The sequence below is a fragment of the Peromyscus eremicus genome, chromosome X (genome assembly GCF_949786415.1).
Source record: "Peromyscus eremicus chromosome X, PerEre_H2_v1, whole genome shotgun sequence".
Classification (NCBI taxonomy): Eukaryota; Metazoa; Chordata; class Mammalia; order Rodentia; family Cricetidae; genus Peromyscus; species Peromyscus eremicus.
In genome coordinates this window covers 1,266,036-1,280,082 of record NC_081439.1, presented here as the reverse complement: position 1 = coordinate 1,280,082, position 14,047 = coordinate 1,266,036, and the positions used below count along the sequence as shown (strand labels likewise).

General features: G+C 39.7%; 1 protein-coding gene across 1 annotated transcript; it reads left to right on the top strand.

The window, feature by feature from the left end:
* The first annotated feature begins 362 nt into the window (after positions 1-362).
* Positions 363-11,179, top strand: Znf157 (zinc finger protein 157). The gene is made up of 4 exons (XM_059251136.1): positions 363-434; positions 7,916-8,042; positions 8,319-8,414; positions 9,480-11,179. Exons 1-4 carry the CDS (start codon positions 363-365, stop codon positions 10,703-10,705), a joined length of 1,521 nt encoding a protein of 506 aa, XP_059107119.1. The 3' UTR covers positions 10,706-11,179.
* The last annotated feature ends 2,868 nt before the right edge of the window (positions 11,180-14,047 follow it).

The following is a 14,047-nucleotide window of genomic DNA, read 5'->3' as shown; positions in this document are numbered from 1 at the left end:
TTGAGGGTTCCACACCAGGTCCAACTTCTGGTTCTGTAGGCAACTTTCAGATCAGTGTGAGCTTTCATCTACTGCTCAAGTGCTGTACCAACCTGCTGCCATGCTCCCCCCACCAAGATGATCATGGACTAGCCCTCTGAAACTGTAAGCAAGCCTCAGTTAAACGCTTTACTCTATGAGTTGCCTTGGTTGTGATGTGTCCTTACAGCAATAGAACAGTAACTAAGACACATGGATGGTGTCGTTTTAGGGTTTCTTTCTTCTGTCTCTGTAGACTCATTGAACTTTACAACTTATTAGAGGCTTGCAGAATCTTCTGCACTCTTCAGCTTTGGAAGTAGGGGCTGAGGTCCTGGGTGAACATGTCAGCGAATGAGAAATCACCCCAGAGATTTCCTGCCTTGATTTCAGAAGAACCCAGCAGATCAGCTGAGGTAAGAAGTACCCCCCCCTCCCTCCCGCGCGCGCGCGCGCGCGCACACACACACACCATTTGTTTTTTTATTTTATTCTTTTTCTTCTTTATCAATGCTGGGGGTGAAGCCCAGGGCTATAGGCAGGTTCCAGAAATGCTCTACAACCCTGCTGCATTCTTGGGCTTGTTGTTTCTTTAGCTATTTTTTGTTTTGTTTTGTTTTGTTTTTTGAGACAGGGTTTCTCTGTGTAACAGTCCTGGCTGTCCTGAAACTTGCTCTATAGGCCAGGCTGGCCTTGAACTCACAAAGATCCACCTTCTGCCTTCCAAGTGCTGGGAATAAAGGTGTGCGCCGCCGCCACCATCACCACCACCACCACCTGGCTTGTTTTGTTTTCAAGTAGAGCTCTGTTGTATGATATTAGTACACTATGTAAAGATGTATTGCTGTGATTGGTGTAATAAAAAGCTGAATGGCCAATAGCTAGGCAGAAGGTGTAAGTGGGACTTCCAGGCAGAGAGAGAACTCTGGGAAGAAGAAAGGTAGAGTTGCCAGACAGACACAGAGGAAGCAGGGTGGGAAGTATGGAGATGAGATAATGAGCCACGAGGAAGAACGTAAATTAAAAAAATATGGGTTAAGTTATAAGAACTAGTCAGGAACAGGACTAAACCAAAGCTGAGCTTTCATAATTAATAAAAAGTCTCCATGTCATTATTTGCAGGCTGGCAGTCCCAACAAAAAAGTACCACTACATTTATCACTCCAACATGGGGCATGACCACACAGACAGAGAAGTCACGCCAGCAGGCACCACTGCAGTCGCCACCTGGGCCTCTCTGTGAGCACTCACAACAGTTGGTTGCCACTCATGGGAACTCAGGAAAGTGGGCTCAGCAACTTCCCAGAACTTTGGTGGTAAATGTGGCTCCTGCTGGTACCCACTTGCATGAGACTAGGCTCCTAGGGAACTGAGGGGAGTGAAGCCAGCCACCAGAAGTGCACAGTGGAAGCCCTAGCTGCCACCTAACAGTTTAAGATTTGTCTCATGTGGTCAAAAAGTGTGTCAGGCACTTACTAAAGCCAGGTCCAGACACAGAAATCCTCTAAAAAGGTACAGTATACTTAAAAAAGGTGCTTAGGTGCTGAAGAAAGAAAAGAAAATGGGTATAAACAGTCATAAAAAAATAAATAGCTTAAAAATAAAAAAGTAAAGTCTTTAAAGAGAGAGTAAAGTAATATATGTAAAAAAAAGCCACATAAGGATGGGAAATACCATAACATAGGGCATGTGGATCATATACAGTGCTTTGTTAACTTTAAATATTTTAAATGCTAATAAGCAAAAATGACAGCTACTGAGAGACATTGGATTGTGAAAAGAGCTGCCAAATTAAACCAGCCTGTATATTTTGGGGATGTTTTAACTTTAAAATGGAAGTCAGAAAATATGTTGTGTTGGGGGAGAGGTTTTGCTTTTGTTTTTACAGGAAACAAAAAGCTATGGATTTCTTCAAAGTTAATAAAGATCCGATTTGATTAGGAAAGACCTTCTGAGGATCTTAGTTGCAGACATAAGGGAGGAAGGCAGAAAAGACTATAGGACAGGTGACATGTATGCTGATCTCTGCATGGGAATAGCTCTGAGACTGGATGAGACATGATAAATCTTGTTAGCTACAGAGTCCTCATGACATGCCACCCTTTCAAATGGCATGGATAGAGAGCTATATTACAGTTTGGTTATGCAGTTGAAATGGACTTATAAAGTTGACAGATGCCTTTTACCTGCTCAAACATAGAACAAAAAATCATCTTTAGCTGACTTGTACACACTGCTCATTCTATACTTGTGTTAATACAGATATATATGTTACCTTTAAAAGTTTGTGTATTTTCAGAAAAAGAAATGACCAGACACCAATAAAGACAAATAGCCCAGGTGATCCAGCCCCTTAGAATGCCTCTGTTGAAGTTTCCTCAAAATTCTGCATCTAGAACAACTTCAAAGCTGCTAGCTGGGAGGGTTCAGCCTCACAGACTACTCTAGCTAGGACTTCAGATAAGCCCTGTACTTTTTCATTGCACAGAGACTGCACAACAAATGTTACATCTAGTTTTCCCAGGACTTGACCATTATCTCAATTTTCTCAGGGTTCCCTAAAGATGCCAATGCCCCAAGGCAACAGGAAGTAATTTAAAGAACATGATGCCCACATTCCCAAGAGGTGGGATAGGTGGTTTTGGTCATTCTGTGGGTTATGGATGTTTGTCATCATTTAGGGGGTTTGGTTGCAAATTGTTACTAGTCATGGTAAGAGAGTAAACTAATCAAGGAAGGTTAGATTCCTTTTTTTTTTCTTTTTGAGACAGGGTTTCTCTGTGTAGCTTTGGAGCTTGTCCTGGAACTCACTCTGTAGAACAGTTTGGCCTTGAACTCACAGAGATTTGCCTGCCTCTGCCTCCCAAATGCTGGGATTAAAGGTGTGCATCACCTCCACCCAATGAGGAGGTTAGATTCAATGATCTCTTTCAGAAAAAAAATGGGGATATAGAAATTATAGAATTAAAGGGTAGATTATTGAATCTACTTTTAAACTAAAAAAAGCAACTGTTAATCTGAAATATTTTATATTGGTGTGGATTTTTGTGTATTTATGCAAATTTAAGGGTGTTAGAACACATTCTATATATATGTTTCTACTCTTGTTTAACGTATTGTACCTATACAGCTCATTTAAAAATGTGATGTAAAGTTCTAGTCTTTGGAAGCTATTTAGGATAATAAAGAAACACAGGTTAGTAGTTAGTTATCTATAACAAACTTATAGTTATGTTAGGCATGCTTTGAAGGTCAAACATATATTTTACATAGATAGATGGTCTTCAAACCTACAGAATATAGCATTTAAGATATTTTAATAACATAAAGCTTTTCATGACAATGAGACACTGCTCCTGGCAGCATCAGTTTACTTCAAAAAATGGATGATGGACATTGAAGAAATTCCGTATGGAGTTTGCTTTCTTTGTGACAAAGTTAGCCACTGGGCAAGAAACTGCCCTTGCCTTGACTGCTGACAGTATGCTGTCCAAATTAAACAAGCAAGACACAAAAGAAGGCAACTACCAAACTTTGCTAAGACAAGGTAGGACAATTCTTCAAAATTCCTGCTTCATAGAAAAGTCTGTCAGATATTTGATGCCTTTAGGTCGAAGATGGATGCCCCAATGTTGCAGAGGAAACTTGAATGACTGTCTAGGCAGCCAACTGTTTCTGTCATTTCTTACAATTTTTGGAAGTCGTTTGTTTGCACTTCCTGTTTACTCAGGTAATATTATATCCTTCTCAGGTCTCTGATGGTGTTGAAGATGAGATAGTTATAGTTATAGCTTTCCTTGTTAACCAAATTCAGAAAAAAAAAACTCACAAGAGATGTAAAGTGTATAAGATTGAGAGACATGCCGGGTGGTGGTGGCGCACGCCTTTAATCCCAGTACTCAGGAGGCAGAGACAGGCAGATCTCTATGAGGCCAGCCTAGGCTACAGAGTGAGTTCCAGGGCAGGCGACAAAGCTACACAGAGAAACCCTGTCTCGAAAAACAAAAACAAACAAACAAACAAAAAAAAAAAGATTGAGAGACATAAAAGCTAAAGTTGTTTAAGAAAATGTTATAATGTCTAAAAGGATATTTTAAGGCTGGTAATATAAGATATGATAGAACGTGAATTAGATACAAAACTTTGGACTCACCAAGATAGGATAGATAATGGAGTATTTTCTCTGAATTTGCCAAATGCAAATGGACTGGACATTGTGAATGTAATTCTTACCTGATAATTGTTCTTACTGTATATAGTTTTACTATGTTAGAGTTAAAACCTTTCCTTTTTATTTAGACAAAGGGGAAATGTGTGGGATATTTGTACATTGTATGAAAATGTGTTGCTGTTATTGGTGTAATAAAAAGCTGAACAGCTAATAGCTAGGCAGGAGTTATAGGAGGGACTTCCAGGCAGAGAGAGAACTCTGGAAAGAAGAAAGGTAGAGTTGCTAGCAGACAGAGAGAGGAAACAGGAAGTGCAAGATGAGAGATAACACCGTGTGACAGAATGAAGATTAATATAAATGGGTTAATTTAAGTTGTAAGAGTTAGTTGAGACAAGCCTAAGCTAAAGGCCACCCTTTCATAATTAATAATAAGTTTCTGGGTCATTATTTGTGGGCTGGCGGTCCAAAGATAGTCAAACAAAAAAGCTTGCTACAGAGCTCAGCATAGATTTATTAAAGAAAAGTGAAAAAGAACTCCCAAGGGTGGGAGGGGATAGAAAGGAGAATACTCTGTTTGGGGTTTTTGAGACAGGATCTTGTTATGTAGCCTTGGCTGGCCTTGAACTCATGGCATTCCTTTTGCCTCAGTCTCCAACGTGCTGGAATCACAAGTGTGTGCCACCATATCAGGGTATGTGTTTCTTTCGAAGTAATTATAGATTCAGTTGCAGTGTGTGGTTTACTCAGTTTCCCCTAGTAGTAATCCTGTGAAACCTTTGTAGATCATTTCTTGGATTCTCACATACAGAACATTTCTATGGCCACAAAGATCTCTCCTTTTTTTCCCATGCTGGGGGAAGGAATCTATGTGAAGTTTATGCAAGTACTCTATTACTGAACTGCACCTGTATCTCTTATTTTATCTTTAAAAGCCAAGACCACTGGGTGGTGGTGGTGCACACCTATAATCCTAGCTCTCAGGAGGCAGAAGCAGGTGGATCTCCATGAGTTTGTGGCCATCCTGGTCTACAAAGTGAGTTCTAGGACAGCCATGGCGGGTACACAGAGAAACCCTGTCTTGAGAAACTAAAAAAAGAAAAAAAAGGGTGTATATATATGTATATATATATATGTATATATATGTATATATATAATAAAGTATTTATCTATTTATTTTAAAAAAAGCCAAGACTACTTCCTGTCTCTTAATCCCTGACAACCATTAATATGTTCTCTAATATAGTACAGATGCATTATTTCAAGACTGTTATATAATCAGATCATGCACTATGTGCTTTTTGGGGATTCATTCTTTTTGCTCTGAATAATTCTCTATAACTTCATACAGATTGCTGTATGTGACACAGTAGATTGTTCATTCTTTTTTTTTGGTTTTTTTTGTTTTGTTTTGTTTTTTCGAGACAGAGTTTCTCTGTGTAGCTTTGCGCCTTTCCTGGATCTCATTCTATAGACCAGGCTGGCCTCCAACTCACAAAGGCATACGCTACCACCACCACCGGGTGTTCATTCTTATTCTAAGTAATATTCCATGGTGTGGATAGAACACATTTTAGCCATTCATTGGTTAAAGAACATCTTAGTTGTTTCTATTGTACACTGCAAGGGAACAGTAGACTACTTGAGCTAGAGTACCGAGGAGACATAAGAGGAATATACCGGCCAGGCGGTGGTGGCTCACCCCTTTAATCCCAGCACTCGGGAGGCAGAGCCAGGCGGATCTCTGTGAGTTCGAGGCCAGCCTGGGCTACAGAGTGATTTCCAGGGAAGGCGAAAAGATACACAGAGAAACCCTGTCTCAAAAAACCAAAAGAAAAAGAAAAAAAAAAAAGAAAAAAAAAGGAATATACCTATCATTTGCAGTAAAGTGGATGGAACTGAAGGACATTATGTTAAGTAAATAAGCTAGATGTGGGAATTCTACATATTCTCTTACATGTGGATGTTATAAAGGTTAATTGGAATGTACAATAGTGATTAATAGAGGCTGGGAAAGGTAGAGAGAAGAGTATGTACAATGGAAGATAACATAGCCAGTACCCAAACACAATTAGATGGTAATCTTTTTTTAAATTTTTTTGCAGTTCTCAAACTTAATATTTAGCTGAGAACAACTTTGGACTTCTAATTTTCTTGCCTCTGCCTCCCGAGGATTACAGATATGTTAGGATTACAGATATGCATCACCACACCTAGTTTTATGGAGCACTGGGCATAGAACCCATGGCTTTGTGCATTTAAACAAGCCACATCCTAGACCCATAGCATACTTTTCTTGTCATACTGTAGTGTATGTAGTTTGATGAATTCACATTCTGTGTTCAAACCTTCCTGTCTTGTGATCTAACTTCATAGTCCCCAGGGTATTATTATTGTTTTGAGATAGGGTCTCTATGTAGTTGAACTTGAACTCTTGATCCTTTTGCTTTTACCTTACAAGTGGTGGAATTATAGGTGTGGGAGACCACACTCAATATTTTCTTTTAGTCTCTGTATAGTACAAGTCAGCCTAGAATTATGTAGCTCAGGCTGGCCTCAAGCTCATATTCTTTCTTCATATAATATATATATACATATGTGATTTATCTTACACAGCTGGAGAGCAAACCTAGGACCTTCTACATTCTAGGCAAGCATTTTAGCATTGAGCTACATCCTCAGTCCTTTTCAATTTCTCTCTCTCTCTCTTTTTTTTTTTCCAAGACAGGGTTTCTCTGTGTAGTTTTGGTGTCTGTCCTGGATCTTGCTCTGTAAACCAGGCTGGCCTTGAACTCATAGAGATCTGCCTGCTTCTGCCTCCTAAATGCTGGGATTAAAGGTGTGTGCCACCACCGCCCAGCTTCTTTTTCTTTTTTTGAATCTGAGTCTTGCTATACCGCCCAAGCTGACCTGGAACTTACTATGTATATCCCACACTGGCCTCAAACTCACAATCCTTCTGCCTCTGCCTCTTGAGTTCTAGGATTATAGGAGTGTGCCACCATACTTGGAAGCTTACTTTATATACCTAATTTTTAGTGTGCGTTTATGTGTGTTGCCATGGTGAATATGTAGAAGTCAAGAGGATGACCTGTGAGAGTTGGTTCTCTCCTTCTTCTGTGTGGGTTCAAGGAATGAATTCAGTTTATTAGGTTTGGTGGCAAAGGATCTTACCCACTGAGCAATCTTGCCAACCTTTTTTTATACATACATACATACATACATACATACATACATACATACACACATACAGTGTGTGTATGTCAAATTATCACATAATACCAAGTAAGTTTGTACAAATAAAATAATAGTCCTATGACATGTAAGGCTCCAAGTTCAAGACATAGCCCTAATACGTGTGTGTGTGTGTGTGTGTGTGTGTGTGTGTGTGTGTGTGTGTGTTTTGTTTTATTTTGTTTTCTTTCAGAGAAGGTTTCCTGTAGCCCAGGCTTACCTGAAACCTGCTATGTAGCTAAGGATGGCACTGATCTTCCCATCTCTTCCTCCTAAGTACTAGGTGCTACTGTCAGTGTAATAATTAGTAAGTTAACATGGTGCCAGAGCTTTTCAGGGTTCCTCCCTAGAGTACAGTATCAAGTAAGACATGGACCAAGGTATCCAGAATGGCTCTTTCCATTCAGCTCCCAATGGGGCTGCACTGAGAAGATTAGTACCTATGTGTTCTCCCTAACTTGCCCCTGCTCTGATCACTGTAGACTGTCATTACAGGGATCTGTGTCATTTGAGGATGTGGCTGTGGATTTCACCCAACAAGAGTGGCACAGACTGGACTCTACCCAGAGGAACATGCACAAGGATGTGATGCTGGAGACCTACAGTCACTTGGCATCTGTGGGTGAGGATGAGTGTGTCTGGGTAACCCCTGGGAGCATATGGTTCCTGTCATGTATGCCACCACTGCAGTTTAGTGATATATTAGTTTTAGATTTAAGAGTTACAGCTGAATGATCAGTTTAGGGCTCCAGGAAGAATGTGTTCTCATGTCCCCAAATGTAAGGTTTAAATGGGCCCCTTCCTTGTGCAGCTCATGAAAGATGTACCTTCCTCCTCCATCAGATGCCCTAAAGCTCAAACTTCTTGACCCATGTCCTGTGCCATTTCCCATTAACAGGCCTCTGCGTGGCCAAACCAGACATGATCTTTAAGTTGGAGAGGGGAGAAGAACTGTGGATATTAGAAGAGGAATCTTCAGGCCGTGATTACTCAGGTGAGTGAGCAAGAACCAGAAACACTGAACACATGGGAAGCCAGACCCCAGGAATTTAGGTCAAAGGGCATCCTATATAATATTTTTCAGGAATCATTTTAGAGCCTTGGGCTCTTTGAAATAAGGACAGAAAGTTTACATGCTTCAGTAAATTAAATTACTAAACGAAATTATCTACCCCAATATTATGCTCACATCTTAGTACTAGTGTATTTTGATGTTTATAATGTTATCTGTTGCACTTACTGATCTCTGCCTCATGTTAGAAATTTATTCTTCCATTTCTTATATTTTTGGTTGTGAGCCTAGCGTTTAACGGCTGAGCCATCTCTCCAGCCCTATTCTTCCATTTCTTAATTGCTGTTGATGTCTTCTGATATCAGGCATCTGTTCATATATTCACTTAATTATCTACCAAAACTTAAAGGACTGTCAAATGTATGCTGGTCACATTCTAGGTACTGGGATCCAGCAGTGAATAAATAATATCTCTATTCTCTTGGAGCTTGCAATCTAGTGAGAGAAGGCATCCAGAAACAAACAAATATGTAGTGTTTTGGATGATGAAAAGAAAAGCAGTCCAAATTAATATAGACAGCCATTGATGTGCACTTTTAGGGACTATATCCATGGAAAGGTTTTTGGTGAGGTCAACATTAGTGTACAAATGTCAGTGAAATGAGAGACAGAGCTATGTAGATTTGGTGTGTTCTAGGCAGAAAATTGTGAATGTTGATCTTTACCTGAGAAATGTATCCTGGGACTAGTGAAGAGGTCTGTGCATTAGCAAGGGGGCAAATTGTAGGTGGATTTCTTTTTTCTTTTCTTTTCTTTTTTTTTTCTTTTTTTTGTTTTTCTGAGACAGGTCTCACCGTACAGCCCAAGTTGTCCTGAAACTTGTGATCCTCCTGCTTCAGTCTCCAATTACTGAGATTACTGGTTTGAATTACTGTGTCTAGCTGCAAATTATAGCATTATAAGACTATGTTAAGTATTTTATATTATGACAGGGGAAGCCATTTGGGGATTTTACATGAATGAATGACACACATCTTGTTTTTAAAGGACCTCTGTCTCTGCTATGTGGCAACAGTTCAATTGGGGGTAATGCCCTTGTGCTGGAGAACAACATTTTTCAGTATCGGAGTATTCAAACTTTGAATCAAAATGTTGATTATAACAGATGTGAGGAAGACTTCCATGAAGAAACAGGTTTTGTTCAACATAAAAGGACTCATACCAGAGATAAAAACTTTGAATGTTATGAATGTGGAAAAGTATACTGCAGGAAATCTAACCTTGTTGAACATCTGAGAACACATACAGGGGAGAGGCCCTATGAGTGTGGTGAATGTACAAAGACTTTCAGTGCAAGGTCATACCTCATTGCTCATCAGAAAACTCACACGGGAGAAAAGCCCTTTGAATGTCATGAATGTAGAAAATCTTTTGGCAGGAAGTCACAACTCATTCTACATTGCAGAACACACACAGGAGAGAGACCCTATGAATGTACTGAATGTGGGAAAACCTTTTCTGAGAAGGCAACCCTCACAATCCACCAGAGAACCCACACTGGTGAGAGGCCTTATAAATGCAATGAATGTGGTAAGACATTTCGTGTCAAGATATCTCTCACCCAGCACCTGAGAACTCACACAGGGGAGAAACCCTATGAATGTGGGGACTGTGGGAAAAACTTCCGAGCAAAGAAATCCCTAAACCAACATCAAAGAATTCACACAGGTGAGAAACCCTATGAGTGTGGACAATGTGGGAAATTCTTCCGAATGAAAATGACTCTAAATAATCATCAAAGAACTCACACAGGTGAAAAACCCTATCATTGTAATGAATGTGGGAAAGCCTTCAGGGTACACTCATCTCTGGGAATCCATCAGAGAATCCATACCGGAGAGAAGCCCTATGAATGTAATAAATGTGGAAATGCTTTCTATGTGAAAGCTCGTCTCATTGAGCATCAGCGTATTCATTCAGGAGAGAAACCCTATGAATGTAGTGACTGTGGGAAGATCTTTAGCATGAAGAAATCCCTTCGTCAACACAAGAGGACTCACACTGGTGAGAAGCCTTATGAATGTAGTGAGTGTGGAAATGCTTTTTATGTGAAAGTGCGCCTCATTGAGCATCAGAGAATTCACACAGGAGAGAGGCCTTTTGAATGTCAGGAATGTGGAAAGGGCTTCTGTCGGAAAGCCCACCTCACAGAACACCAGAGAACTCACTTGGGCCAATCCTTGCTTTGTGCATTGGAGAAAGCTTCTCCTTGAAGAGTCCCTCACTCCCAACACTGGGTCAAGCCCCTAGGGGCATCTAATCAAGCAGAACATGCAAAGCACATTTGCCACTGTGTGGTACTTAGACCGGTATAAAAATGTATCTGATCCCTTTAGGGAATAGCTCATTATTGCTTGTTTTTTTTTGAGACACTTTGTAGCCCAGGCTGGCCTTGAACTTTTGCCATAGTCTTCTGAGTGCTTTGACAACAGGTGGGCAAAACAGTCTGTCTGGCTTTTTTTCATTTGTATTTCTCAATTTAGTGATGAAGTTGAACATATTGTGTGATGATTAGCCATTTAAATATTTTTTTAAATCTGTACTGATTGCTTATATCCTTTGTTCACTGTTTCCTAATGAGAACTTTATCTTTTACTCTCTGGTTTAAATGTTGTTGTTGGTGTTGTTGTTTAACATGTAAGCATATAAAGTCCTCATTCATGTGTTAAAATATCTTCTCTCAGATTACTCAGCTGGTTTTTCAATTTTGTTAACTCTTTTCTTGCACTAAAGATTTATGTTTAAGCTATTGTCTGTTTTAAGGTGGTAATATTTATGTATACTTCCTCAAACATTTAAAATTTGAATCTACTGTGAGATTTTTTTGATATAGTATGGAGCCTGCAATGTATAATACTATATTGTCTTGTTAATTTTTTACAGAAATGGTGTCACATTGTAGTTAAATGCCTAGCAGTTGGCTTGTTTTCAATTGACGTTACCTTCCTAAGATCTGTCCCGGTTGGTAACTTTAGGTCTTGTGCCAGTTATTAAGCTATTCTGTTCTTACTGTAAGTCCACCCTTCTACAGTGTGCTTTGTTACTCTGAAACATATTCTGCCTTGTCAGCTGCTACCTGTTGGAACTTAGCTAAAAAGATTCTGGATACAGCCAGGCTGTGGTGGCACATGCCTTTAACCCCAGCACTCAGGAGGCAAAGGCAGGTAGATCTCTGAGTTTGAGGCCATGCTGGTCTACAAAGCCTAGGACAGCCAGGGCTACATGAAGAAACCCTGTCTTGGAAAAAAAAAGGAAAAAGGATAAAAAGATACTAGATATATACTTTGGGCTAAAGACAAAGGGACTTCATCTTTTCCCCTTCCCATGAGCTCCTTGTTCATCCAAATGTTTTCCCAGAATCACTTCTACACAGGGACAGAGGAGTTCCTGTTGCTCAACAGGATGTTTTATCGGATGCTCAACTCTGAAAGAACCAGCCTTGTGGTATTGCATCTTCTTGAGATAAGCATCAGCTGAATGATGTCACCACCTTAAACCTGTGAGCCCTAGCTATGTAGGACCCCTCCCATACCCTTCTAATTATTATTTTTAATTAAAGATAGGGTCTCATTTTATAGCACAGGCTGGCTTAGAACTCAGGATCATCCTGTAGCTATCTCCCTTGTCTTGGTATCACAAGCATGTTCCTTCTACTTTTAAATAATTCTGATTTCATCCTTTGTTACTGATAATGGATGCTAAGCAGAAAGAGAAAGGATCCTCTGCAGCATCTACTTCCGGGAACCATTTCAGACATAAGAACATGTTAGCTGCCTCTGATACAAACGGCCTGGTCAGTTCAATAATTGCCTGATAGATAAGGAATCTAAAACATTTGTTGTTTTGAGACAGGGTCTCACTATGTAGCTCTGCTTGGTCTGGAACTCATGATATAGACCAGGCTGTACTTAAACTCAGAGACTATAATAGAAAAATCTCTAAGGTATTTGTCATTAATTTTCAAGCACTGGCTTTCCATATTTATAAAAAAAAAATCAACTATCACTGGCCTTTCAATGAGGGATAACAGTCCATAAGCTGCTTGTAATGAATTGCAATGTTAAAGATGAACCAGTGACAGGCAGGGGCTCTAAACTGTTCCAAAGCTAATGAAATCAAAATGTAATCAGACAGCAATAGATATTAGTTATTGCTTCTTTGGCCCAAACTAACAAAACTAGAAGGTAAACTGGCAAAATACATGTAGTTATTATTATTATTTTAGAAATACCGTGAATTCTAGGTCACCCAAAGCAACTCTTAGCTGATTATAAGGTTAACCCAAGTGATATTAAGGTTAAACATTTTCTCCATGGTTGGCCCCAAAGGGTAGAGCTCTGCCTTCATGCCCAAGGCCCATGTCATCTTGAAAAGATGACAGTTTTGTGCCCCTTCAATAAAAACTACAAAGAACAAAGGTTTGCTGGGCAGTTTGGCCCTTAAACCTGCTGCCTTGGTTTCCATGTATTTAAAAAGACATTAGAGACTGGTAAAGGAAATGGATTTATTAAATGTTTGAGCAAATCCCATAGCAAGAAAGACTCCTTCCACCCTTCCTGTAGCATCACTGTAGTTTTGTAGAAGAAATGAAAGAAAATCCAGAAGCTATGCATATGTTAACCGAGATAAGCCATCAAAACAATAGGAAATCTCTCCCCCAAAGGCAGGTTTCTTCTCTGGTGTTTGCACATCAGTGCCTTTTAGTTTTTCCCTTCTCTCAGTATGGGGTTCTTGGGGGTCCATTGTTTTAGGATCCTTGTTTTCAAAGCAGAAGGGAAGGGCACAAATCTCTAACATATTCTCTTACCGGGGCTTCAACCTAGGGTAATGTTGTATGTGACCCTGGTCACTCTCTTTGTTCTCTGCAGTGTGTTCCCCTTGTGCTCTGTTGAAAGTGTAGTTTTCTCCTTTCCCTCTTTCAGTCTCCTGTCAGCTGCTGAGATCTCCAGCTTGTTTGCTGTGTTTTTTTCTCAGACTCCAATAAATTGTCCTTGAGCTCTTTCTGTGTCTTTTAAAATTCTTTTATTTATGAGATCACGAACCTACAAAGGGAACTCTGTACCACTCATCCCCATGACATTACTGCTCTTGCCCAGTGGCTTTCTGCAGTTGCTACTTCCCCGATATCCTAAATGTTCTCATATGTTTGTGTGGCTAACAATTTCATAGCCAGTAAATTTTTTGAAGTAGGTTATCTGTGTTAAAACAACTGATAATGTTTCCTGCTTGGGCTCTAATTGATGCAGAAGGTTTTCAGCTTTATTAATTATTGGACTTTTCCTGCCTTAAGTTGTATATATTACAATGTAAAGGGCAGTGTGAGAAAGTTTCCATTTTCCACAGCCATCATTACTTATTATCAGTCCTCTAAATTTTTAACAAGTTTGTTCATTTACATGTCTATGTATAAACGTTCATAGATATTTCAAAATAGCACGATGTAATATGGTATCTGTGTGCACAAACCATTTTTAAAATTGTGTGTGTGTGTGTGTGTGTGTGTGTGTGTGTGTGTGTGTGTGTTTATGGGTAAGTGGGTACATGTGCTATAAAAC

Coding starts and splice junctions, on each gene's coding strand:
- Znf157 (XM_059251136.1), top strand. CDS start 363: ATGTCAGCGAATGAGAAATCACCCCAGAGATTTCCTGCCTTGATTTCA. Junction 435..7,915: donor AACCCAGCAGATCAGCTGAG/GTAAGAAGTACC, acceptor CTGTCATTACAG/GGATCTGTGTCATTTGAGGA. Junction 8,043..8,318: donor CAGTCACTTGGCATCTGTGG/GTGAGGATGAGT, acceptor TCCCATTAACAG/GCCTCTGCGTGGCCAAACCA.